Source organism: Callithrix jacchus, chromosome 11, assembly GCF_049354715.1.
Source record: "Callithrix jacchus isolate 240 chromosome 11, calJac240_pri, whole genome shotgun sequence".
NCBI lineage: Eukaryota > Metazoa > Chordata > Mammalia > Primates > Cebidae > Callithrix > Callithrix jacchus.
Window position 1 is genome coordinate 76479786 of NC_133512.1, and position 27231 is coordinate 76507016.

At 39.3% G+C, this 27231-nt stretch overlaps 1 protein-coding gene and 1 long non-coding RNA gene across 4 annotated transcripts in view; one reads left to right on the forward strand and one right to left on the reverse strand.

Annotated features, from left to right (window-relative positions):
- Positions 1 to 23522, reverse strand: SYPL1 (synaptophysin like 1). 3 transcript variants are annotated; one of them, XM_078343123.1, is made up of 7 exons: positions 23439 to 23522; positions 23062 to 23133; positions 22250 to 22327; positions 8795 to 8922; positions 7346 to 7553; positions 2436 to 2624; positions 1 to 1423 (listed from the first exon to the last, which is right to left on the reverse strand). In XM_078343123.1, the coding sequence occupies exons 1-7, from the start codon at positions 23487 to 23489 to the stop codon at positions 1289 to 1291; spliced, it is 861 nt and encodes a 286-aa protein (XP_078199249.1). In that variant the 5' UTR covers positions 23490 to 23522; the 3' UTR covers positions 1 to 1288. The 3 variants fall into 3 exon arrangements, with proteins under 3 accessions (XP_078199249.1, XP_035109959.1, XP_035109960.1); XM_035254068.3 differs by lacking the exon at positions 22250 to 22327; XM_035254069.3 differs by lacking the exons at positions 2436 to 2624; positions 22250 to 22327.
- The window catches only part of LOC144578393 (uncharacterized), a 7541-nt gene continuing 3755 nt past the window's right edge, over positions 23446 to 27231 (forward strand). The window contains exon 1 of the long non-coding RNA XR_013524072.1: positions 23446 to 26771. This is a non-coding gene — a long non-coding RNA (uncharacterized LOC144578393). The remainder of the gene's footprint in view (positions 26772 to 27231) is intronic.

Below are 27231 nucleotides of genomic sequence, written 5' to 3' on the forward strand. Positions count from 1 at the left end.
TTTCTTTCAACCCCTTTATTAAATTGGTTGCAAAAAAGATACACATTCTCATATTGACAATTCTTATCATGAATAAAAGCATCAAAAATAAGGCAATCGCAAGATGTGCTTCACATATAAACAATCATGTTGTAAGAATAAGAAACCTGAATCCCTGTACAACAAAAAGATTAGGAAGCAAAATGTGAATACGCTTGTATTCAGAATATACCTCTATGTGGGTGCAAAGATAATACACTAATTATATAACTCACTTAGGTTCCTTTATGATGCATAATTCCTTAATCATTCGTGAAACAAGAACGAATATTAAGAAACATGAAATCCAAATAGCATTTATTTTCACAATATCAATGCTGAACTCAAAATAGCAACTTTATTAACTCTCAATGGTAAATTTCAAACCTGGAAAGCAATCTTAATTTTTTTAACCCTGTGAATGGGGTCCGCAAAAAAAAGATGGATTATTTTACTCTACTTACAAAGAGGCTGGCTCTCAGCCTGCACTCAAACAGCATGAGCAACAAAGGACAGGAAACAAGTATCACTAAGAGTAATGCCCACACATATAAAAATATCTAATTGAGCCATGTTCTTTCTTACTTAGCAAGCCTATTAAACCACTAGAAGATCATATCTCATGCAACAGATTTACTGAATTAACTAAACATCTATCAGAAATTTCCAAATCCCTGCTCCCAACACAATTTTAGTACACCTATTAAGTACCACGGGTCATTTAGAAAAACAGAAAAAAATATATCCCAAGTCTTTGCAATTAAAAAAATCATAACATAAACAATGTTACATATAAATTTTGAACTAAATATGTTTTTCCTAAATACAATTTATGTAATCAAGGCTTTCTGAGCAAAGACAGGTCTTAGCTATATGATCTGTACAAACTTACAGTAGTGTATATTCCAAATAAAGATTTTTCTTCCTACTACGGTATGACAATATAACTGTTTTCTGAATGAAGATACAAGTTAAGGCTTAAGGTGTAAACACTTTAGAAGGCAAACAGCTTAGTGAAAAAATTACTGTTCATTAAAAAATGTGTATCATCTTATAATAGGACCCTGAACTTTCAAATTTACATGTGAGAATACATTTATATCTTAAATTTCTAGGAAAGGCACAGGATTTATGTAAAAAAGCAGCAAAATTTTAAACCCACCAATATATTGACAAAGCCATTACTTTTATTAGAAACAATGCTTCTCCATATCTTGGCAACATGTCATAGTATCAACATATACTTCATACAGTGTATTTCTCCCTTTAATTATATTCCAGCAGGAGGTGGAATACCTCCTTGGCTATGTGGGGCAGAAGTATTTGATGGACTGTGTAGGCTGGTCTCCTTATACACAAACCAAGCATTTCCTCCCCAAAGTATCATATTCAGAAAGCCAAAAATCTATGAAAGAGAAAAATAAATATGAAAACCAAATACCTACTTATAAAAATGCATGCCATACTTAAAAATCTCATTTTCTTTAAATATTTAACATTCTTAGGCAGTATACCATTATTTCACTTAAACTTTAATACTACACACAATGTGAAATAAAGAAGACTATATTTCAGTGTACAAAATGTGGTTATATAATGACTTATTCCCAACAAAATAAGGCTAAGTCTCTTACTCTGTAACATATAAAATCATGGCTAAGAGATTTAGCTATTCTTATGAATGTTTTCACTTTTCTCCCATTTAGAATGATTATCAACCGCTTGTGTACCTTTTCCTATTTACCTCTTATCACCCCCATCTTACCATCTCTTCTACTCCAATCCAACAGCTGTAGCCAGAAAAAAAGAGGAGTCACACAACTTTGCTTCCCATCCCACATGAGTCAACCTCAAAGAAATTAATCTTCCTGGCCAGGTGCAGTGGCTCATGCCTGTAATTCCAGCACTTTCAGAGGCTGAAGTGGGTGGATCACTTGAGGTCAGGGGTTAGAGACCAACCTGGCTAAAATGGCGAAAACGCCCTCTCTACTAAAAATACAAAAGAATTAGCCAGGAGTGATTGCAAATGCCTGTAATCCCAGCTACTCAGGAGGCCTAGGCAAGAGAATCATTTGAACTCAGAAGGCAGAGGTTACAGTGAGTCAAGATCAAGATACTGCTCTCCAGCCTGGGCGACAGAGTGAAACTCCATCTAAAAAAAAAAAAAAATTAATCTTCCCAGATATAAATCTGACTAGATAAAAGAAAGTCTCGGAAATGAATAAAATCATAATCTTGGTTATAGGTAATACTTTTTTAAAACAAACTTTTCTTCACTAAACACTATATTGTAACTAGAATTCAGATAGCTGAGTAAAAATGAAAACCATCCGGAGATTTACTGAAAGCTGTTGCTTTCTTGAATTACTAGTACTTTAAACAAATATAAAAATAATTTATAAATAATGCATACATACCACAGACACATTTAGGGATCCCATACTGGTCACAGAGCCAAAGTAACACAGCACTTCTTTCTTCTTACAAGGCAAAAGTTCCTGAACAATACTGTGACCCGTAGCTATTTTAATATCTGTCAGAGCTTTAGCCCAGGCTGAAGTGCTCACCAACCACAAAAAAGTGGCAACAAGAGTAACAACAAAGTCCTAAAGCAAAAATCAGTATGAGTTAATAATGAACAATTAATTTTAATCCAAATTTCAAATCCATGACGAAGAAACTGAGATTACATTCAACCTTATGGTACTGAGAAATGGCCTTCATGATATACTTTATTAAAACAGTCAGCATAGTAAACATTGTTGCTGGTGTTACAAGCACAGTGCCTGAGTTATAATAGTAAATAAGACTCAGTCACCTGGATCCTCAGAACTCTAAGATTTTCACACTAGAAACCAAAATTTTATATAAGTTTATGTTGACATAAACTTACATCAGCCACTTACTCCCAGGATCATACCTTAGACCTTGTCATCACCAATAACTGTATCCCTCCATACTCTGTGTTGATCATCCCATTTTCCCAAAACCCTTTTTCCAGCTGACTCTCTCTGGCACCCCAATCCTAAAACTCCTTTAGCTCCACTAAGAATCTGATCCTACTGCTTTTTACTGTCTCACGACTCACTAATGTCCTCACTTCTTTTAATCAATTTCTATTCTAAGGTCCTTTGTTATCATCCCTTGCATATACTCTCAACCTTCTTATCCTTCTTCTGCAAAACTCTAACTTTATTTAAACTGAATTCTCCATGAGATGTATAATAAAATGGTGAAAAGCCCATACCAGAATGGTTCTCTCTTTTAAATTTCCTAACCACAAATTCTAAGAATGCTCATTATATTAAGAAAAAGGCAACAACAAAAATCTCCCTAGATATCTTATCACTATTAACTCTGTATTGAATTATCTGCTATTTATTACCAAGAATGGGATGGTTTTAATATTTTAGAATAAATGGTTCTAATGGATGATTTTAATACTTTAGGTCATAAGTTCAATCTTGTTTGATCTTCCTTCAAATTAATGACCAGGGTAGGGATACTACAAAATTTGTATCTTTTGGATGCTACATATGCTAAACATATGTGTACACTCAAGGATAGAAGCACTTATATATCTGCAGCAAAAATCCACTTTGATGGCTTAAGGCATGACATTCTTATATTTCAAAAGCAGGCACTTTTCTGAAAATGATCACAAAGTAGCCCTAGGGTGAAGGAACATGGGGGGAATTCTGGTCCCTGCAGAGGGTACTTGGTCTAAAGGCTAGAAATATCAATAGCTTATATTTTCTGCACTGTGGAAGTACTCCCCTTTTTACTGCTGTACAGAATGGTTTTTGGAGCTTATCACAGAAGCATTTTGTTTTTAAAAATAAACCTGATAAGTTTTTATTTTGCCAGCCACCTTTTAGTCACTTATTAAGTTGGTGTAAAAGTTATTGCAGTTTTTGCCATTTATTTTAATGCCAAAAATCACAATTATTTTTGCACCAACCTAATATTTAGGATAAATACCAGTGAACTCTAATGAGATACAGAAACTATGCTATATAGCTTGCCCCCTTGGTCAAGACAACACTGAATGAATACTTAGGATTAGAGGACCAAAAACAACTATTACTAATTACACAAACATGGAAGTATGTGCATTTTGCATCTCAGCTCTCTGCTACTTGTCCTTTTAAAAAAACCTAGATCAAAGAGAAAAGGCTAAAATATCGCAGCTTGTATTTTCTTCACCGTGGAAGTACTCTTTTTACTGCTGTACATCTGCTATACGTTCTGCTGCAGGTAGACATTTTCTAAATAGTTGCTACAAATACAATGTCTTTTAGAAAACTGATGAGTAACATGAGGTTATATCCCATGTTAAATAATTTCTCTTTACGGTAAAGTTCACAGCTTTCACCAATTCATGTCAAACCCTCCTAATTTTCAGGTATTTTCTTCCTTCCAATATCTTGTTTTTGTTCTTTGTGGTTATGCTCTTATATCCACTTTGATGGCTTGAGGCATGACGTTCTTATATTTCAAAAGCAGGCACTTTTCTGCAAACGATGCACAGAGTAGCCCTAGGTGAAGGAACGTGGGGGGAATTCTGGTCCCTGCAGACGGTACTTGGTCTACGCAGGACTCTAGTCACACAGCACTCTAAGTGAACGTTGCCACCTGGAGCTCTGCAATGCACAACCTGCAGCTGCCTGGGGCAGCTCTACTCCTACTACCAGCAATTCACAATATGATTCACAATTTTTAGAATTTGGGATATTCTAATTTTGTTTGGATTCATTTTCTGGTATTCCCAATTTTCCACATTGCCTTGAAACCTTAAACTCTTGCTACTTAACAACAAAAAAAGTGCTATATTTACTTCAAAAGAGAATTAACATAAATTTAAAACTTCATAATCGAAATACTCCTAGAAACACCTTAGCACAGAATTGAGAAAATTGCTAAAAAGACCTTGTCCTCATTAATAGTACCTAAAAATTAATGTCATATTTGCTATATCTTAAATTTTGGGTATCCCAAAATGGAGTCTTGCTCTGTCACCCAGGCTGGACTGCAGTGGTCTGATCTCAGCTCACTGTAACCTCCACCTCCTGTGTTCAAGAAATTCTCCTGCCTTAGCCTTCCGAGTAGCTGGGATTACAGGTGGCCACCACCACGCCCAGCTAATTTTTGTATTTTTAGCGGACATGGGGGTTTCACCATATTATCCAGGCTGGTCTCGAACTCCTGAACCTCCTGGAGTGATCCTGCCCACCTCGGCCTCCCAAAGTGCTGGGACTACAGGTGTGACCCACCATGCCCTGCCTCTCAAAGAAAAACTTTAAAATATTTTTATGGTTAAATTAGAAGTAGAATTGAAAATTAAATTTAGAAGCTAGACTTTTACTGACAAGAAGCACCCATTACACCTTATAACAATAAAAACCTACTTAAAGATAAACCAATTCTGGATTATCTCTTCATATGACCACTAATTGGTCATTCTGAGGTAGAAAATTACTTTTGACTTTTCTGAATGATACAATTAGATCAGTTTTATAGTTTTATCAGACAGAAAAACCAACTACAAAAATAGACCTAGAATGCTGCTTTAAAAACAGTAGTATTTAAAAAATTTTACTAGACAGAATATGAGAAATAAAGGACACATTAATTTAATAAAACAATTTGTTGGGATAATGACAAAATGGTAAGAAATGGCTTCTAGTTATAAAGAATTTTAATAAAATATAAGTATCTATAAGATCATTCTAGTTCCCTTTTAAATAAAATTTGAAAAGTCTGCAGAAGACATAGATTCCGAACATGTATGTTGAATAAGCACTGAAAATTAAAACAGTTGATATCTACACTTAACTGAAGTATTTTATGAAAACAACTAATTTTCTTATGTCTCCTATGACATAAGAAATAGAATAAATCTGAATGATAAAAGACTGTATTACTTACTTACCATTTGCATTCTTATGATCCAGCAGCAAAAATTAAAAATAAATAAGTAAATAAAACTTGCAATCTTATTTAATAATCTTCTATATTTAAATAGCCTTCCCATTAAAGTAACTTCACAAATAATTGGCAGAGGTGTTTTCTCATACATATGAATGACCATCACACATAAAAAACACTTCTCTTCTCCCATTAAGTCGCTAATAACTGACTTTGTAGTTACTCTTTTATAGTGGAGGTGGAGCTTAAAATCATGATTTATCTCTGGATTTGCCACCGATAATCCAGGGCAGATTCTACTAACTAAATCTCAGAGAATATTTCTAGCTCAGTAGGCTCTAAAGCCAAGAAAAGTATCAGGATTTCAAATCTAAGTCTTTTGTTGATACCTCAAAAATTCAAAATGAGTTCATGGTTGCCACTAATGCTGAGTATAAGAATTATCTGGGTCTGATTTTAAATTAAGGAGTTTAGGGATGTAGACCAGTAATCAACATACTTCTTTTGAAAAGGGCCAAACAGCAAATATTTGTTATCTCTGTTACAATTACTCAACTTTACCACTGCAGTATGAAAGCAGCCACAATGTATAAATGATTATGTATGGCTGAGTTCCAAAAAAAACCCTTTATTTAAAAAAACACCAGGCTCAGTGGCCACACCTATAACCCCCAGCACTTTGGGAGGCCAAGGCAGGCAGATCATTTGAGTCCAGGAGTTTGAGACCAGCCTGGGCAACATGGTGAAACTCTGTCTTTATAAAAATATACAAAAAGTAGCTGAGTATGGTGGTTTGTGCCTGTAGTCCCAGCTACTAAGGAGGATCATTTGAGCCCTGGAGGTTGAGGCTGCAGCAAGCCAAGATGGTGCCACAGCATTCCAGCCTGGGTGACAGAGCGAGACCTTGTCTCAAAAAGTAAATACATAAATAAAGAAGTAAAAATAAAAAATAAGACAGTGACATCTAGGACACAGTTTGCAAACCCATGATACAGATAATTAAGCTCAATAAATTTTGTAGAAGTATAAAGTGGGCCTTTAGAGAAAGAAAAAAGGTAAGAAGCAGAAACAGTTACAAGACTATGTTGTGATCAGTAATTCTTCAAATTAAAAGAATTAATTTTGACTTCATTTTTTTTTTTTTTTTTTGCTATTTGTAACCTGATGTGCTTTATTACATATCTGAGTTTTTTCCAAGTTAAAATAGAGTTAAAAAAAGAAACTTTCCTTATAGTGCAAATAGGCTAAAAAAAATTGGGTTAAACTCAATGGAAGAAAGCTCAACCTCGTGGCAAACATAGGCCAATATATGCCGAACTGGCCACATTAAGCATTTTTATTTCCAGTAAAGAAAACCTACATTTAATTTATACAAATTCCTAATAAAGTGATTACTTACAATCATAGGAAGTTTACGACTATCCAGATATAGGCTCGTATAGCCAACATAAAGCAGAAGGGCAGCAATGCAGTACAGGAACACAAAGACAGCAAAGGTAACATAGAATTGTGCAGAAGAAGAGTAATCGCCAATGAGGACAAAACTTTTCCAATTTACATCACATACGTTTACACCTGGAGGTGGCTGAAATGATGCCTCATTCAACCTATTAAAATAAATGTATGAATTACTGGACTTTTCCCAACAGAGACAGAAACATTTAAGCAAAACACAGAAGTGACATTTCAAAAAATATTATCCAAATATATTAAAAACATTCATTTGGGAAAAAAGTAAAATTCAAATATATTTAAGTAAACTGACATTTTCATAATAAATGTATGTAAATTATACCTGGTATTGGTTTATGACATATTGAATACAGACTGAATTAAATACTTTTATACCCAGATACTATCTTCCTGCAATAAAAAGTTAGCCAGTTAGGAGGGATTATACCAAATAGTTTACACTTTGAGACATCATATTCCATTGTGGGAGGCAGAGTATGTGTGACTAGCCCCAAGAGAGCCAATTACAACAATGATTCACATTTTAACCCTGAATCAATTAGTTGCTAATAATAAATATTGCCTGTCATTTTTCCCATTCATAAACTGCAAAAAATTTATCATTAAAGAGGCTGTAACAGCTCCTTATATGAGAAGTGTCCAGGAGTAGGGATACAAGATAGAGAGGGTTTGATGATTACTAACCATATGGAGATTTTATTTAATCATCAAAACAGTCTTACAAGATAATATTTCCAATTATTGGACCAAAAAACTGAGTCCTAGGTCAAGTAAGTGAAGTTCGTAAGTGAAAGATTCCCACCCTGGCTTAAACATAGGACATATTCAATAAACTTTTCAATGGCTACTCATGTCAAACAAGACTTCACAGATGAAATACTCATTTTGCTTTAGGAGTAAGAAAGTATGGCTTTATGCTAAAGATGAAATATAGAAGCTCTTTTGTTTATATACATGTATGTCTTAAAACTATACAAAGACATTAACATTCAGCAATTGCAAAAAACACTGAGAATCTGGATTTTTCTAAGTTACATTAGGGCTTCTCATACTAAGGTGATAGAACAGTCTCTATTTTGCTTTATTTTTAAATTTCCTATCCTCTGTTAGAACAAAATTATCAAGGCAACATCACATTGTTATAAAACTTTCTAAACACTTACTCTCACTTTCTGTACTATTTTGTCACAGACCAGGAGATGTTTGCAGACAGGCATGGGTCTGTGTACCACCCTTTGGGAGGTAATGATCCCTTACAAATGAGCATGCAATCTAAAATTTTCTACCGCCCACAATCAATTAATTTCTGGAAATCTTAGTAACTCAGTGTGAAAGTAAAAAGAGTTGTGAAACCATAAAAAGAAACATAACTCACCTGAATGGATAACCAAAAACAGCTGTAACAGTTTTATTCTCGGTAACTGGGGGAGGAGGACAACTCACTTGAATTTCTGTTTGGCCCTTAAAACCTCCACAGGTGGCAAAAGCAAAGATAGAAGCAAGCTATACAAAGTAAGATGAAAAAAGACAAAAGAAAAAAAAACATAAGCATTACTACACCCCAAACAAGAATCAATAAAACTGTGAGCACACTGATTATTAAAGGTTGGCTCACTAAAATTCAAGAAATTCTTCTTTTTTTGAGACAGAGTTTCTGTCACCCAGGCTGGAGTACACTGGCATGATCAGGGCTCACTGCAGCCTTTACCTCCCAGACTCAAGTGATCCTCCCACCTCAGCACCCCAAGCAGCTGGATCACAGGTGTACACCACCACACCTGGCTTATTTTATTTTATTGTTTTAGTAGAGACGAGGCCTCACTATGTTGCCCAGGCTGGTCTTGAACTCCTTAACTAAAGCAATCCTCCCACCCTGGCCTCTCAGAGTGCTAGAATAACAGGTATGAGACACTGTGCCCAGCTCCCCACTACCCTTTTTTAAAGAGATGGGTCTCACTCTGTTGTACAGACTCAAGTGTAGTGGCACAATCATAGCTTACTGCAGCCTTGAACTCTCAAGTGATCCTCCCAAGTAGCTGGGACTAAGGAGTATGTCACCATGCCTGGCTACATTCTAGAAAAAAAAAAATTTTTTTTTTTTTGAGACAGAGCCTTACTCTGTTGCCCAGGCTGGAGTGCAGTAGCACAATCTTGGGTGACTGCAACCTCCGTCTCCTGGGTTCAAATGATTCTCCTGCTTCAGCCTCCCAAGTAGCTGGGATTACAGGCGCCTGCCACTGTGCCAGGCTAATTTTTTTGTAGGTTTTAGTAGAGACAGGGTTTCACCATCTTGGCCAGGCTGGTCTTGAACTCCTGACCTCATGATCTACCCATTTCGAGCTCCCAAAGGGCTGGGATTACAGGTGTGAGCCACTGTGCCTGGCTAGAAATTCTTTTTTTTTTTTTTTGAGACGGAGTTTCGCTCTTGTTACCCAGGCTGGAGTGCAATGGTATGATCTCGGCTCTCAGCAACCTCCACCTCCTGGGTTCAGGCAATTCTCCTGCCTCAGCCTCCCGAGTAGCTGGGATTACAGGCACGCGCCACCATGCCCAGCTAATTTTTTGTATTTTTAGTAGAGACGGGGTTTTACCATGTTGACCAGGATGGTCTCAATCTCTTAACCTCGTGATTCACCTGCCTCGGCCTCCCAAAGTGCTGGGATTACAGGATTGAGCCACCGCGCCCAGCCCTAGAAATTCTTAAACACAAACTAAGATGGTAAAAGACATTAAAACATTCATTTGCAAACCTCAACAAATATGATTTATTTTTCCAAATATAATATAGAAATGAATATACCAGCCCATATGACAATTCATTTGCTCATACTTTAGTGTATCTACTAAATATTAGTATGAAATACAGAGGGAGACTCATTTATTAGTATAAAAATCAAAAGGGGTGAATTGGAGGTATTTTTATTTGGAACATAAGTTACCAGTAATTTGTAAAGCCAAGAGGTTGTAAGCAGAGAAGAGACACTACTGCATGAGCCTGTTAAGCCACCCTGTGGGTACTGCCAGGTCTCACAAAGTTGTTGGAAACTTATTTTCCTAATCATGCATATATTTAAAAAAAATGTAATGATGTTCTTTCAAATACTATCTAAAATACAAAAAAAAAAACCTGGAAATAACCTAAATGTTGATAGGGAATCGAACTATAATTCATCCATTCATTCATGCAATGAAACATTATATAGCCATTAAAATGTTGGAGATTAACAACGCAGAAAGTGTTCATTACATATAAGGTAGGTTTAAACAATAAACACTAGAAAGGCTATGCATCAAAATGTTAACACTGGTCACCTCTCAAAAGAAGATAAAAAAACTTCCTTTTTATTTTTGTACTTGTAAATTTTCTACAAAACAACATAAGCAAGCAAAAAACTCCAGATACACTGTTAAAGTCTAAGAGCTCAATCTTTCAGTAAATGGTGATGGTTCTATTTTCAAAATACACTTGGAATCTGACTATCCGTACTGCCTCCTGATCTGAACTACCATCACCTCTTGCCTGGATTTTGGGCTAACAGCCTTCTAAATGATCTCTCTGCTTCTGTCCTTGCCCCAGTTTCAGTCTGTTATCAACACAACAACCAAGACAATCTTTTAAAATGTTGTCCTTTGTTTAAAACCCTCCATTGGCTTTTAAGCTCTCTATGAATAAAAACCAAAGTTCATATAAAGGCCTGCAAGATCCTTTCTTCCTGTGTATTTCTGACCTCATGTTACTACTTTTTCCTTTACCTAATCTGTATACACAAACTGGTTTCCATGCGATGGGATAAACTCTTCCTTCAGGGCCTTTGCACTGGCTATTTCCTCTGCCTGCAACACATGGTTCACTCCCTCACTTCCACAGCTTCCTGTTCCAGTATGATCTTCTCAGAGAGGTCTTCCCCTCACCATACTGTATTAAACAACAGCATCCCCCATCCCACACTACCTATTCCCTCTACTCTCTTTCTGCTCTATTTCTCCTCCGTTCTAATTACCACGGCTTGACACAGCACTGAATTTGTTTGTGTGTCTTTCCCTACAATAGAAACTTGAAGAGATCTGGTTTTGTTCAAGGTCACACACACTCAGCAAGCAGTAGTAGATAAAATTCAATGAAGATTTGATATCAAACCTTCACTTGATATAATGACTCCCATGGATTATTCCAGGACCTTTAATTTTGTAGGCCATAATCCAAATCATAATAATTGTCAAGTCTTTTTTTCCCCCCACCACCAGGAAGAAATACATGAAAAGAATTTGGTTACAGATACGAAGTGTCTGAGGGAATATCGAACACATAGTTTAGGGTCTTAACTGTTAAGAGGTGATCCCTGGTTTTTACAGGAATTCAAAATATGTAAAAATAACTTTCCTTGGAAAATGTGTCATAAAATCATTTTTCATTATTTATACTAAATAATGTCTTAGGTTAAAAAAAAAAGAGGCAAAGATAGAAGAATCAATATTCTCTTTGAATATGCATGAATACACAAAGTGAAAACAAAAGGCCACAAAATGAGTCTTGGGCATATATCCACTTTTAGATTAAAAAAAAAAAAAGATACACAAATTGAACCAATGGAGCAGAATAATAGGTATAGGTAAAGAGGCCAGGAAAAGACTAGTGCATGTAAGACAAATTGTATCTAACAGAGTTGATTTGTAGGTCACAGAGGAAAGGAATGTGGTGGTTTTAAAGGTATGCCCACAAACTCTTTGATACAACTCCCATCAAGAGGTGGAGCTTGATTTCCCTTCCTTGAGTGTGGACTAAACACAGTGAAGTGCTTCTGCAGAATAAAACACGATACTGCAGAGGAAATGGAATGTCTTTCTGAGACTTAGTTATGAAAAGATTGCAACTTTTTTTTTTTTCCTGAGACAGAGTCTCTGTCGCCCAGGCTGCAATGGCTTGATCTTGGCTCACTGCAACCTCCACCTCCCGGGTTCAAGCAATTCTCCTGCCTCAGCCTCCTGAGTAGTTGGGATTACAGGCACCTGCCACCATGTCTGGTTAATTTTTGTATTTTTAGTAGAGACGGGGTTTCACCATGTTGGCCAGCATGGTCTCCATCTCTTGACCTTGTGATCTGCCTGCCTCGGCCTCCCAAAGTGCTGGGATTACAGGCTCGAGCCACAGTGCCTGGCCAAAGATTGCAACTTCTGTCTTCCTTTCTCACTCTCTTGAACTTTCTCATTCTCTGGGGGAAGCCAGCTGCCATGTTGGAAGGATACTCAGGCAACTTTTAGAGACTCAACTTTTAGAGGACTGCCAGTAACCACATAACTGAGCTTGGAAGGGGATCCTCTCAGGCTTGCCAACAGTCATGAGAATGAGCTGGAGGTCCTGAGATAACAGCAACCCCAACCAACAGCTTGACTGAAACCTTATGGGTGACCCTAAGCCTAAACTACATAGCTCAGCTGCTCCCAGATTCCTGACCCAGAGAAAAATGGATGAGAAAATAAAGGTCTGTTGTTTTAAACTGCTAAGCTCAGAGTAGTTTGTTATATAGCAATAAATACAAAGAAGCTGTTCAGTAAATGGTCCAGATGAGCTGCAGACAAAAGTCAAAAGTCTTTAAAAAATTTAAAAACTGGCTCCCGCCGGAGGTCATGGCGCTCGCGAAGGCAAGGTCATCAGTTCAAGGCTAACCTGAGCAACCTCATAAGCTCAAACTGATTGGCAAAAAAATAAATAAATAAATAAAAGAAAACCTATGACCACATGAAAGTGAAGAATTTAAGATTTTTTTTTGTAAAAAAGAACCATAAATTTAACTACAGAAAAAAATCTTTTATTCAAGTCAGCTGTTGAATGTAAAACAAGCTACCAACTAGGTGGACATATTTGTAATAAACATAATGTCACAAAGGATTTACTAGTATATAGATCTAAGAGAAACCCTTGCTCACATGTACTAAGAGAGGTATTAGAATGTTCATAAAAAGGGGAAAGTAACAGTAAAATGGATAAAACATAGTATATTCTTACAATGGGAAGTTATATGGCAAAAAAGAATTATAGCTGCTTACATCAACATAGATGAATCATAGAAATCTAATGCTGAGTTAAAACAAAAACTATGCTGCATGTGACTACTTAGAGTATAAAACCATTTTTTAAAAAAGTTCTGTTTACCTGCCTATATCACACCTGACCCTATTTTCATTCAGGCCCTCACCATTTTTCACTGGGACTAACCCAGCAGACTCTTCCTCTCATTTCCAATTTCATTCCAGTTGATACTTATCCTCTAAAATGTGGGCTCTATACAGCTGCAGTACCCTATAATACTACTTGTGACTCTTGAACAAGAGTCAATTAGTGACTCTTTACATGTCACTAATCTAAATTGATACGTACTCTAACTGCAAAATACACACTAGATTTTGAAGATTTAGTATGAAAAGGATGTAAAATACCTCATTAATAATTTTTATATCGACTACTTGTTCAAACAGTAATCTGGATAGACTGGGTTAAGTAAAATGTCTTGTTAAAATTATGGCTGGGCACAGTGGCTCACACTTATAATCCCAGCACTTTGGGAGGCCGAGGAGGGCAGATCACAAGGTCAGGAGTTTCAGACCAGCCTGGCCAATGTAGTGAAACCTCACCTCTACTAAAAGATTAGCTGAGCGTGGTGGTGGGCACCTGTAGTCCCGGTAACTTGGGCGACTAAGGCAGGAGAATCATTTGAACCCGGGAGACGGCAGTTGCAATGGGCAGAGACTGTGCCACTGTACTCCAGCCTGGGTGAAAAGAGTGAGACTCTGCCTCAAAAAAAAAAAAAAAAAAATTAATTCCACCCATTTTCTCTTACATTTTAGTGGGTTAATATAACACTGAAAATTACTATGTGCTTGCATTTTTGGTTCCCATTGTATTTTTTTGTATTGGACAGAGCTAGTTTAGAATGATGTCACACTGATCTGAAAAAAAAAATCTGATGATATCCGTCCCATTTAAAGAAATTTCCTCAATGGTTTTTCAACCTAAATTAAACAAACAAACAAACAAACAAAACAACACTTAAACTTCTTAATTTGGCATAAAAAGCATGGCTGATCTATACTTAAGTTTATCTTTCTAGATAGAGGTACCTGCACTATATTCACTGCCAGGTACTGTACCATTCTGTCACGTTGTACTGCTTACTGTTCTTGAAACAAAGCATGTATTTGTGTCTTAGACGTATATGCTTCTTCTGCTGGGAATGCCATCTGTCTCTGATTAGCTCATTTTTTAAGGCCCTATCCAATTCCTTGTGGTAGAACTCATGATTCTTCTCTTGAGCTATCGTAGACCATAACTCTGTTATATATGAACTCTACTATAGGCATTTTTCTTGTGTAACTTGCCTTATAAAAAAATAAAATGAGGCTGGGTGCAGTGGCTTATGCCTGTAATCCCAGCACTTTGGGAGGCCAGGGCAAGAAGATTGCTTAAGCCCAGAAGTTCAAAACCAGCTTCACCAACACAGTGAGATTCTGTCTTAAAAAAAAAAAAAAAAAAATTTAAAAATTCAAAGGAAAAATGAATTACCTAATATAAAGAGTAGCAAATAAATGGCACATCACACTACAGCTTGTTGCTTTTTTTTTTTTTTTTTTGTAGTTGGTCTCTTACTCTGTCGCCAGGCTGGAGTGCAGTGGTGCAATCTTGGCCTCCTGGGTTCAAGTGATTCTCCTGCCTCAGCCTCCCGACTAGCTGGGACTACAGGCACACGCACCACTACTCCCAGCTAATTTTTATATTGTGAGTAGAGATGGGTTTCACCATGTTGGCTAGGATGGTCTCGATCTCTTACCTCTTGATCCACCCACCTTGGCTTCCCAAAGTGCTGGGATTACAGGGGTGAGCCACAGCGCCCAGCCAGTTTGCTGCTTTGAAGACTGTCACTTCTACTGTTCCTCTGCCAGACTGTCATGTTTTTGCACCTGGTCTTGTTTAGGATTTTGAATGACTAGCAGAAAACCTAGCACACAGCAAATGCTCACTAAATAACTGCTTAAGGAGAAATTAATTTCCAATAACTTACAAATAAAACCGTATTTGAATCTTACATAACAATCATTTTAAAGCTTTTTGTTATAAGGATAAATAAATACCATGACAGCAATTCTGGTCTTTATCTTATAGAAAAAAGGGGCAAAAGCACATATATTAAACGAAACATAAAATTTTCTGAGGGTAGAATATCCAACTATCTAACTTCTTCCTATATTCTACTGCTATTTTGATCTAGATTCAAAGTTATATACTGGGAGCCTGTTGGTAAAGCCTGGCCTGCAAGTGTATTTGTATGGCCTTTCTAGTATTACAAGAAAATGTGAATTTGCTGTTACTGTTTTAATATCAGGATACCACACATAAAAATTTGGATTTCCTGCTTTTCCTGAGTGTGTGTGGGAAAACCGAAGAATGGCAACATCAGCTCCATATTCTCATGAAGCAACAATCAGAATTGAGTGACAGATGTCACTTATGGCAAAGCATGTGCTTTCCAGGTTATCTCCTTCTCTATTTTCTTATCAGCCCTCAGGATGCGTGGTAGTTGCCAGTAATCACCGACATACTATTGTTTTTCTTCCAAACATCTTGCTTCACTCATTTACTTTAGAGGGTGGTTCCTATGACCATTTCATAGGAACTGAAAATATAAAAATGAAAAAGTACTGATGTTCTGATTTGTATTTTCTGGCCACTTTTGAAATTCATTTTCCAATACACTCCTACCCCATGAAGCATGACTGAAACTACTGACATAAAATTCTATCTGCAGAGTGACTAGTAAGAATCCAGGGGCAGGGTGACAGCAAGCTTCTTTTTAGGTCAGAAACATTACATGTTAATCATACAGCCTCAAGTAACCAGAGAAACAGTCCCACAAACATCTCTGCCCATCAGACCCATACTAGATGACCACCATGGTAGATCTTATTCAGAGATCTGTAACATCAGGGTGAATATTACAGTCTCGTTTTCTAGAGTACTAGTCTCCAGATTAGACTGGAGTAATCAATTAACTGGTACACAAGAATATATAAACTTATATTTATATCTACTTTTAGACTTAACGAATTGAAGCTTTATTGCAATTAATATACCACTGAAACTGATGCTGGGTGTGGACATCAGAAGGTCACATGTCAGTCAGTATAGCATGCTGGGTATCCTGAAGGTCAGGGGAATCTCATACATAGAAGGACAGACAGTGATAACCTCACTTATTTCACTTTTAGTGTTCATGCATTACAATGTGAGTGGGCCTGGGTTTATGACATAAATTGCCTTGTTTTAACCAAACTAACCTTCACAAAATCGACCTGTGCGTGTAACATGTCTTCAAAGAAACTATAGATTGGTAACATACACACTCATGTTTAAAAAAGGAAAATGAAAGCATTCATACTCTATATATACTCTATAACTATATTCATCAGCCTCATTACAATGTAAAAACATACTACTTAATCAGATCACAAGAAGGTGGCAAAACAATCAGAAATTATTAGAATAGTGTCTGAAACAATACTATGATTTAAAATACTAAGATTTAAAAATATAAACAAAATTTGTACCGAGTATATAATATACCTTAAGATATTAACTGACATAGTAAAACATGCATCTAACTTTTAGATGGCTGTGTCCATAAAATTTTGCACTAATAGGAGTTCATGATAAAAAAAGACTCTGGAGGCTGGGTGCAGTGGCTCATCTCAGCATTTTGGGAGGCCAAGGCAGGAGGATCACTTGCACTCAGGAGGTCGAGACTGGCCTGGGTGACACAGTGGACTCTGTCTCTAAAAAAAATAAAAGTAGCTGGGTGTGGTGGTGTGCACCTGTAGTCCCAGCTACCCAGGAAGCTGAAGTGGGAGGAAGGCTTTAGCCTGGGGAAGTCAAGGCTGCAATTAGTCGTGATCCTGCCTCTGCACTGCAGCTTGGGTGAGAGTGAGACCCTGTCTCGAAATAAATAAATAAATAAACAAAATTTAAAAATAGTTTGGAGACCTAACTCCTATTGCTAGGCCATGCTCATTCTGAGGATTCTACTAGAGAATATAAGTATTCACCTGGTTTATGAGTGTTGTTTATATGTTTCTAGTTGCAGGATCCTCACTGCTTTAGTTCCATCCTTAATCTGAAATCATCTACTTAAAATCTCTTTCTGTCCAAGGTTTAGTTTATCAAAGTGACATGACTGAAATATTCAAAAATAGATATAAAAATATATTATATATGAGTGTTTACATGCAAAACAAATGTATACTGGTTTTACTAAATCAAATGAGCATTCAGTACTTAAAATGAACTACAATAACACATTTGCCTTTACAATCAAAAGATTAGATGCCTAAGGTATTGCTTTTTTTTTTCAAGATGGAGTTTTGCTCTTGTTGCCAGGCTGGCTTGCAGTGGCACAATCTTGGCTCACTGCAACCTCCGCCTCCTGGGTTCAAGCAATTCTCCTAAGTAGCCTCCTGAGTAGCTGGGATTACAGGCATGTGCCACCACACCCAGCTAATGTATTTTTCGTAGGGACAGGTTACTCCATGTTGGTCAGGCTGGTCTTGAACTCCTGGCCTCAGGTGATCTGCCCACTTTGGCCTCCCAAAGTGCTGGGATTACAGACATGAGCCACTGCGCCCAGCCCAAGGTATTGATTTTTATGAGTCAAAGTCTGAAATGTTTACTAAAGTTGTTAATTTAAAAAAATATATTGTTTTTTGACCAGGCATGGTGGCTCATGCTTGTAATCTCAGTACTTTGGGAGGCTTAAGTGGGTGGATTGTGAGGTCAGGAGATTGAGACCATCCTGGCCGACGTGGTGAAACCCTGTCTCTACTAAAAATACAAAAATTAGCTGGGCATGGTGGCTTGCACCTTTAGTCCCAGCTATTTGGGAGGCAGAGGTTGCAGTAAGTCAAGATCAGGCCACTGCACTCCAGCCTGGTGACAGAGTGAGGCTGTATCAAAAAAACAAGTATTGTTTTTGATGCTGATATTTCAGTTTATTTCACTGGGCAAAGAGTCAGTTGAAAAGTGCTTCAGTTTCACTCCTATCTCCCTTTGCTTCTAATGTGCAATAGTAGAAAATTCTAAATAGCCTGCCAAGATAATTCTATAACCCTTAAAAATTTGGATTACGGCCAAGTGCAATGTGGCTCACGCCTATAATCTCAGCACTTTGGGAGGCTGAGGTAGATGGATTGTCTGAGGTCAGGAGTTTGAGACCAGGTGAAACCCTGTCTCTACTAAAATCAGAAAAATTAGCTAGGTCTGGTGGCAGATACCTGTAATTACAGCTACTCGGGAGGCTAAGGCAGGAGAATTGATGGAACCTGGGAGGAGGAGGTTGCAGTAAGCCGAGACCATGCCACTGCACTCCAACCTGGGCAACAGAGAGAGAATCTGTCTCTAAATAAATAAATAAACACATACATACATACCATTTTCCAATTGCTCTTCTATTTTCATGTCTTTTAGAGTGAATCAGTATATGGATTGTTGATCTGGCTGGCTGTCTTGAAGTAAGCCTGTCACTTTGTGGAAAACTGATAGCGTTGTTGCGATGTAATTTGAGTTTTTAAGTAAAAGTTAAGTTGTCTTCATGTGTTTTAGGATGTTTGATGTATGTTCAACTTGACTGTGCCCCCCTGCTTCTATCCCAGTCTAGTGGCTTTATGGTCATGGTCATTTCTGCTTGGTCTTCTGAGTCCCCTAGTCCACAAACACCACACCTTATGATGGAACCCCCTAACCTACAACATAAGTGAATTCAAGTTATCACAGATCTAGACCTTAAGCCTGCAGGTAGATTGGTCCAGGTCTTGAGTGGCTATATATATCTCTTTATTTCTACACTTTTTTTTTTGAGATGGAGTCTCGCTCTGTTATCCAGCTGGAGTGCAGTGGCACAATCTCAGCTCACTGCAACCACCGCCTCCCGGGTTCTATTTCTACACTTTTAAGTTCTCAGCTCTAAGTCAGTCATAAATTCAGACAGTCGATTCAACTTTCTCCAGATTTATTAATAGTTACCAAATTTGGGAATAGTCCTTCTCCCTGCCATATTTTCTGTTCTGTTTCTGGTCCCCAGTGATGTTTATCTCATCAACTCTTAATGTGTGGTCTGTGGACCCCTGAAAGCTCCCAAGGCTCTTTCAGGAGTTCATGAAGGTAAAACATTTTCATAACAATACTAAGACATTATTTGCCTTTTACACTGTGTTGACATTTGTACTGATGAAGCAGATACACTGGTAGGAAAAACTGTTGGGCAAGAATACCAAACTCTATTTCACTGCCACACACTTGCAGTTAAAAAAAAAAAAACAGAACAAAAAACACACACCAGTTTTACTTAAGAATGTCTGATGAGGCTGGGTGCAGTGGCACACGCCTGTAATCCCAGCACTTTGGGAGGCTGAGGCAGGCGGATCATGAGGTCAGGAGGTTGAGACCATCCTGCCAGCATGGTGAAACCCCGGCTCTACTAAAAATACAAAAATTAGCCGGGTGTGGTGGCGCAGGTCTGTAATCCCAGCTACTTGGAGAGGCTGAGACAGAACTGCTTGAACCTGGGAGGCAGGGGTTGCAGAGATCATGCCACTGCACTCCAGCCTGGTGACAGAGCGAGACTCCATCTCAAAAAAAAAAAAAAAAAAAAAAAAAACAGAACATCTGATGAAGCAGTAAAAATTTAATTAAATGTTGACCCTTGTGTTCTCTTAATAGTATGATAAAATGGGACACGCAAATAGAGAGTTTTGCTGCATACCAAATACAATGGTTGTCTCCAGAGAAAGCATTTAAGCAAGAGTTGTAAGCTGAACTAGTCCCCCTTTGTTAACCACCAAATTTCTCTGATCTTAACAAATAGCTGTTTATGCTCACTGTCTTCACTTTCTTATCACACATTCATTCAGCCTACTACAATCTGGCTTTTTGATTTTACTAAAACTGCTCTTGCTAAAGCTATCAATAGTCTGATTAGTAAAAGCAAGGGACACATTTTGGTCCTTAGTTTACTTAACCATTTTGCACCTAATGTTTTGGGGCTCTCTTTTCTTGACATTCTAATAGTGATGCCAAAGCATTATTTCTCTCCATTGCCTAACCATTCCTTCTCTCCTCTGCAGGCAGACAGAGGCTGAATCTGCAGCCCAAACATATTTTAAATTCTCGATCTATATATACAACTGTATCCGATAGGATACTTCCAAAAGATCTAAAGAGACCACAAACTCAATCCATCCGAAACCTTATTCGACCTTCCACAAAAGTCTGCTCCTCCTACTCTTAATGACATACCTTGAATAAGATGCTAATGGCAACCAAGTCAGAAAGATCTAAATCATCTTAGGGTCCTCCCTCTTCTTTACCTTCCAAATATATTCTAATTTGTAAATCCCTTTTGTCAATCCCTTTAGTCCTGCTGAAATTAAGTTTAGGCCCTCATAATTCCTCAATCAACAGATTTCCCTTCCTCCAATTCTGACCTTTCCAATCCATCCTCTACACTGCTAATAAAATGAAAATTTCTAAAAGGTAAATCTAATCATATTGTTGACTTGTTTAAAGCTTTGAGTAAGTTTCTATCATCTAAGGCAGGGATTCTGGGCTTGAGTGGAAATGATGCAATAAACATTCCAACATTCTGTGCCCTGTACATAGGCATTTTCCTAAGGAAAGGACCCAGATTTCCAAAGATTAACCCTAGAAGCAGCCAAGCTCTTTGAAATCTTCTCAGAATAATCTCAAACCATACTTTCTCATCCAGTATATATTCCAACCAACCTCCAATTACTTTAAGTTCTCACACAGGGTTATGCTGCTTCAACATTTCCTAACCCTGAATATAAGATTCCTTCTGCCTAGAAGGCCACTCCCCAAGTAAACCAGTACCCGTCCTTCAAGTGGTCTTTTATCTATGAAGTCCTCCCTAGTACCTCCAAGCAAATGATCTCTTCCTCATTTCATCTACTATTCTTTGCATACACCTTTATTATAGTTTATTACTTGGCATTTTCATGCCCTTCATCCTTAATAGATCATGAGGAAAAGACCATGTTTTATTCATCTTGGTATACTGGTATAAAATAGTCAAATATTTATCGGATAAATATTTACCACACCATTAACAATGGGAAGTCTTTTCATTAAAGGCTCTCCTGTGTAGTAACAAGCTGTTCAAACTGAAAGTGGTATTTCCGTAAGGCGCTTAAAAAGGGATATTTTTTCAAAATACTTCAGAATATGAATTATCACTAGTGCTTGAAATGTTAAGAAAAAAAACTAAGTCTATAGTTGTTTAAAAACTTGACAAATAATATAAGCACAGATGTAAACAACTGCCTCTTCATTTAAGTGGAAGTCTAAATTGCTAGTTATAAATTTAATTATAATCCTCGGTGAGACTAAATTTACTAGATATAAGACTGTCTTAACGTTTATATTTGATTAGCCTCGTTGCGATTTTCCTCTTGCAATTTTGAAATGCTTAAATAATGGACTTAGGTTTAAAAAACTCAAGTACATATGCGTCTTTAAAGCAGACATTTGTGTGAAGTCATCACCACTTCAGTTTTCAGAAAACACACACAACGTTCAGTGAATGGGCAGTGACAGTGGTCCAAGTAGGAAATCACATTAGCTACCCATCGGAGAAACCGCGTTTCTATGTTGCTTTTAAAAACATCCTCGCTAGGTTATTTAAAACAGGGAATTACAAGTTCTTCTTCACCACTCCATCACTAAAAGGTGAAAAAGCTATGGATGCAAATGTTGCTGTCTATAAACACAACTTGCCTGTACAAATACGTACTGGGCCACGAAGTTCGAAAGAAGCCTGCAGTGCCTGGTATATTCACCAACTCCTCCAAGTGACTGATCATTGCCAAGGTCGAATTAATAAGTGTTCCTTGATGTTAATGATTGTGAGTGTTCTCAGGAAAGGACTAAAAGCTGACTTTCTAAGCAGGATGTTGCTTGGAAATACCCAAAACAAACACGATGTCCATTCCTAACGTGTTAGTGAACCGAACTGACTCGATGCGTTTTGTTAAAAGGCCTTTCCTTCGTTTCCCTGGCCCACAGTTTATTTTTTACTATTTTTAACTAGGAGCCCATCTGAAAAACAAGAACGGAATGCTAGCCAAATCACGTCTCCAAGACAAAATCGGCTACCCAGGGAGCCGGACCGCGAGTGGGTACCGGCAGCGACGCAGCCGCTGAGCCTCTCCGCAGAGAGCGTCGCCGGCCGCCGGGTTCGGTTAGACCGCAGCAGGAAGTTTTCCCTTCCTCTGCGGGACACAGTGGAGCCAAGGGGAAATTTGAACTCTCACTTCACGGGGGCACTCAGAGGAGAGCTCCGGCGTGGGAGGGCGGCTCCCCTAGGAGCCAGGCGGTCGAGGAACTCGTGATTCGACGCCTGCCGCGGCGTCTCCGCCCCGCGCGGGCCCAGGCCGCGGCCTCCCTGCCCTCCTAGACGTCCACTCCGGTCCCGGGGCGGCGGCCTCAAAGGCCCCAGAGCAGGGCTGCGTCCCGGCTCGCAATCCCGTCTCCCCGCCGAGGCGCCGCACAGAGCCGCAGCTAGCTTGGCCGGCGCCGGCTGCACTCACCCACTCGAGGACCTTGATGAAGCCGAGCGGCTCCTTGAGCGGGTTGAGGTTGATTTGGAAGCCGGACATCCTCTGAGGGAAGGAGGGAGAGAAAGTTAGGACAACGGGGCGGAGAAGGAAGGGACCGACAAGACCGGAGCAGCTGGGCGGCGCGGAAGGGCGGGCGGGGAGCGCGCGCGCTCGGGCCGGGCTCGGAGGCGGGCCCGGGCGGCTGCGGGGCGGGGCGGGGCGGGGCGGCGGCGGTTGAGCCGCAGGCTGAGGCGCTGGGGCGGAGACGGAGAGGGGCGGCTGGGGAGGCGAGGAGCGGGCCGGGGCGGGGACAGGGAGGCGAGGGGCGGGCCGGGGCGGGGACAGGGAGGCTCCTCCTCAGGCCGCACCTGGCCTAGTCGACTGATCCGCTGGCGAACCAAGTAGACGTTGGGCGCCATGCTGCTTGCGCCGCGCCCCCTTCTCTGCGATCCAGACCTTGGCGCTCGGTCACTCCCCGCGCACGCGTGTGCTCCTCAGGCCTGCGCCGCGCTTCCGGCCCCGCCTGGCTGCAGAGCGCTCTGGCCTGGGGGGCGCCAGCGCTGTCCTCAGAGAAACCCTCAGTGACCCCCGAGCTCACCACACCTGAGCTCACTACAGCCAAGGCAACCAACCTCTCCTTCCCCTGTTTTCCTTCACAGATCTCAACTTTTATATGAATTTATAATGTATTGGCACAGATGTAGCCGTGTTTCAAGGCATGTGTTAGGGGCCTTTGATTAAAATGGTGGAAAGTTACTAGGGAACAACAGACTTATGGCGACCATGCTGCAGGGCACCTGGGAAGTGCGAATCACCAAACATTCCTACACAAGTTAGGTTAATTTTCAAAGTCATCATCGCAGCTGTGGTTGAAAGATGAAGAAAGGTTGTACCTAAAAATAGAGGCGTGGCCGGACAGGCCCTCGGTGACCTACACTTTCACCTCTTCTACCTGGTCTGTCACCGTTGGTATCTTTCTTCAAGAAGCTGACACCTTTAAGATTGGGCTTAAAGGTATTTTCCTCCTGGCACCCAGTTATAGGAGCCCCCAAGGTAATGTGATCTCCTCGCTCACTTCCTCAATACCTGGAAAGTTCCTGGACAGCTGGAATGCGGCATATTCGTGTATATGAAAAACCAGCTTCCAAGTACTTACCTGAATTTCCAAGCACGAATATGATTTAGCAGGTTACTTGCCACTGAGGTTATTCCGTCATAGTTGACAACTGTTATTGAACATCCTGCTAGTAAGCGAACCCTTTCTCTTTCGAGACCAATTTATCTCCTTGTTTACTGTCCAGAGTGTGCAAAGAATACATTTCATTTCCCATGCAGACAGAGACAATCTTTTAATTTTTATCTTGGCTCCCGTTCCTCAGTTCGCAGCACGGTCAGTCCTCGGTGAGCACCTAATGGATGGTGGCAGATTTCTCCTACTAAGCAAGAAGGCATCGTAGGTACCCCTTAGGGCTAGGTGAGTGGAAGCTGATCATGCATTGCTACCAGTCGCATCTGATACCACTATGGGCGGTGCTCCCTGTCTTCCAGCTTCTTCTCTCTCTTTTTTCTACTATTTCTGTACCTTCCTCTCAATACTTTTCTTTTTGTCTCTTTAGCCCGTTTTTCTAAGCTTCTACTCTCGTTCTGTCGAGGCCTTCTGGATAGGCACCTGGGGATGGAATAGTGAATAGGAGGACTATTTAGCTTGAGCTTTATATTCACAAAGATTTAAATTAGACTCTTAATGCTATTTCAAAATGAGACCTACCTTGACAGATTAGAAATATGTTCACATGCAGCTTCATTGATTAAAGATCTAAAACATACCATAACTTAGTAAACCAGTATTGGCATTTCTTCTGTTTGTTTATTCAAGACCTTAGTAACTGGAATTGGCCAGGCCCTTTCTTAACTTCTGTGCTAAACTTTCTATTGCTTCTATTTGCCTCTCCTTACTTTCTCTCCTGCTTCTTGTTCAAGCCCACCAGTGGAAGGCATGGTGGTTACTTTTCCTCAGGAAACCTTCAGTGCTAGAGTAACTTCTGGAACTTTAAGAACGTCCGTTCCTGGCCTTGTGCCACTCAGTTTTAAAGATGGAGACCACCGAAGGTGAGAAGAACCACATCTCGTCATTTACCAGAACTCATTTGCAGACTCTCACTGAGCAGAACAAAACAGAAGTGAGCCACCACTGCTCACCTGCAGTCACAGCCCAGCGCTGCTTCTGCCAGTCAGGCAAGCTCAGGGGCCTACCTTCTTGAGAAGGAGCTGGCCGTGACTGGTAGAGCCAGTGAGATCTGCTTGGGCAACAAGATAGTTGTGATTTTTAAAAAAAATCCTCCCAAAACAAGAGTCTTTAAACAATAGCATCTCATTGAAGGCACAGATGTTCAAAATCTGAGAAGAATGTTCAGATGACTATATCACATTGACTACAACACTGGTCATTTTCTCATTTGTTCCTCGATCTGAGGAAAGAGCCAGGCACTCTGGGGCAACATGTTCACAGGTCTACTCTGCCAGGGCTGTTTGGAAAATAATCCCTGTAATATAAAATGGTTCTATCTTTGGTGGTATTATTGAGCTCTGTCTATGGTGGTATAGTTATGGCTAAGTTATTTACATAATTTGTCATTGTTTTACTTTCTCTCTGTGGCTTTGAGCATATGTGCCAGACTGTGACACATGGGATTTAGGAATGCTCAGAAGGCCAGAAAGGAAGATATATTTAGGCATGTCATATCATTGGCTAACTATAATGTTTCTTGTTTTTCTCAATGAGAATACCAAGTTTTGGTCACCTTATTGGCAAGATGGGACTTTGTAACTCATTCCCAACCAACATTTATCTCTTTTTCTGAAAAGATATTGTTGGGTTTTGTTTGTTTGTTTGTTTTGAGAAGGACTCTCATTCTGTTGCCCACGCTGGAATGCAGTGGTGGGATCTCAGCTCATCACAATCTCTGCCTCCTGAGTTCAAGCAATTCTTCTAACTCAGCCTCCTGAGTAGCTGGGACTACAGGTGCCTGCCACCACGGCCGGCTAGTTTTTATATTTTTAGTAGAGACAGGGTTTCACTATGTTGGCCAGGCTGGTCTTGAACTCCTGACCTTGTGGTCCACCCACCTCAGCCTTCCAAAGTGCTGGGATTACAGGCATGAGCCACTGCACCCAGCCAAAAAGATATTGTTTAATATCAAATTCAAAACCTGACTTTTGTTTATAAACACAAATAGGTGTTTTCTTTTCACTAATGAATTCAGTAATCATTTTAGAAACATTTTAAAATAACTAAATTTATTTAAATTGTACAATAGATTGATTCAATAGGCACAGTCAAGTAATCTCAAAATAATTAAATTGAGCTCCTCAAAATAAATTTTTCATTTTAAAACATATTTTGATTTACAAGCAAGTTGCAAAGTACAAAGAGTTCTGTATACATTTCACCCAGTTCCCCCTAATGTTAACATCTTCTATAACCATCATACATTTGTCAAAACAAAGAAATTAGTATTAGTGTATTAGTACTGACTAAACTGAAGGATTGTTCAAACTTCATCAGCTGTCCACTGTCTTTTTTACTCTCCCAGGATCCAGTCCAGGAAACCACATTTAATGTAATGAGTGTCACAGGTGATCAGCAACTATCTGGCGCCAGTGGTGCAGGCAGTAAGAAGAACTTACCAAGACAGTTGTAGGTAAAGAAAGGCACGTTTATTTGAGAAAGCAGGAAAGTGCATTGCAGGGGTGCAACAGGCAGGTCAGCAAAAGGGGAGCTGACTGCAAAGGGACAAAAGCTTGCTAGGGATTTTATAGGATGGTGCTTGTGCTCTGTGCTTAAAGAGGACTTTGTGCAGTACAGATAACGCCAAGGTTGCAGTGAGCTAACTTGCATTTTTCTATCAGCTAAGGGTCTGATGATAGCTGGGCACAGGAAGATTGTGAGTTACTTACACATGACGGTTATGTGTCCTAGACCATGAAGAATGGCAGACTTATAGCTTATCTATCTGCTTTCTTTTTGCTTTCTTCTGGTCCTGCCAGCCTGACTCCTTTTCCCAAATTGGGACTCTGCACATCCCGACAGAGTAACAATGATAAATCTTTGGCATGTGGTTGAAGGTCTCAACTTCCAACTACTTCTGGCTGACCGAGGGT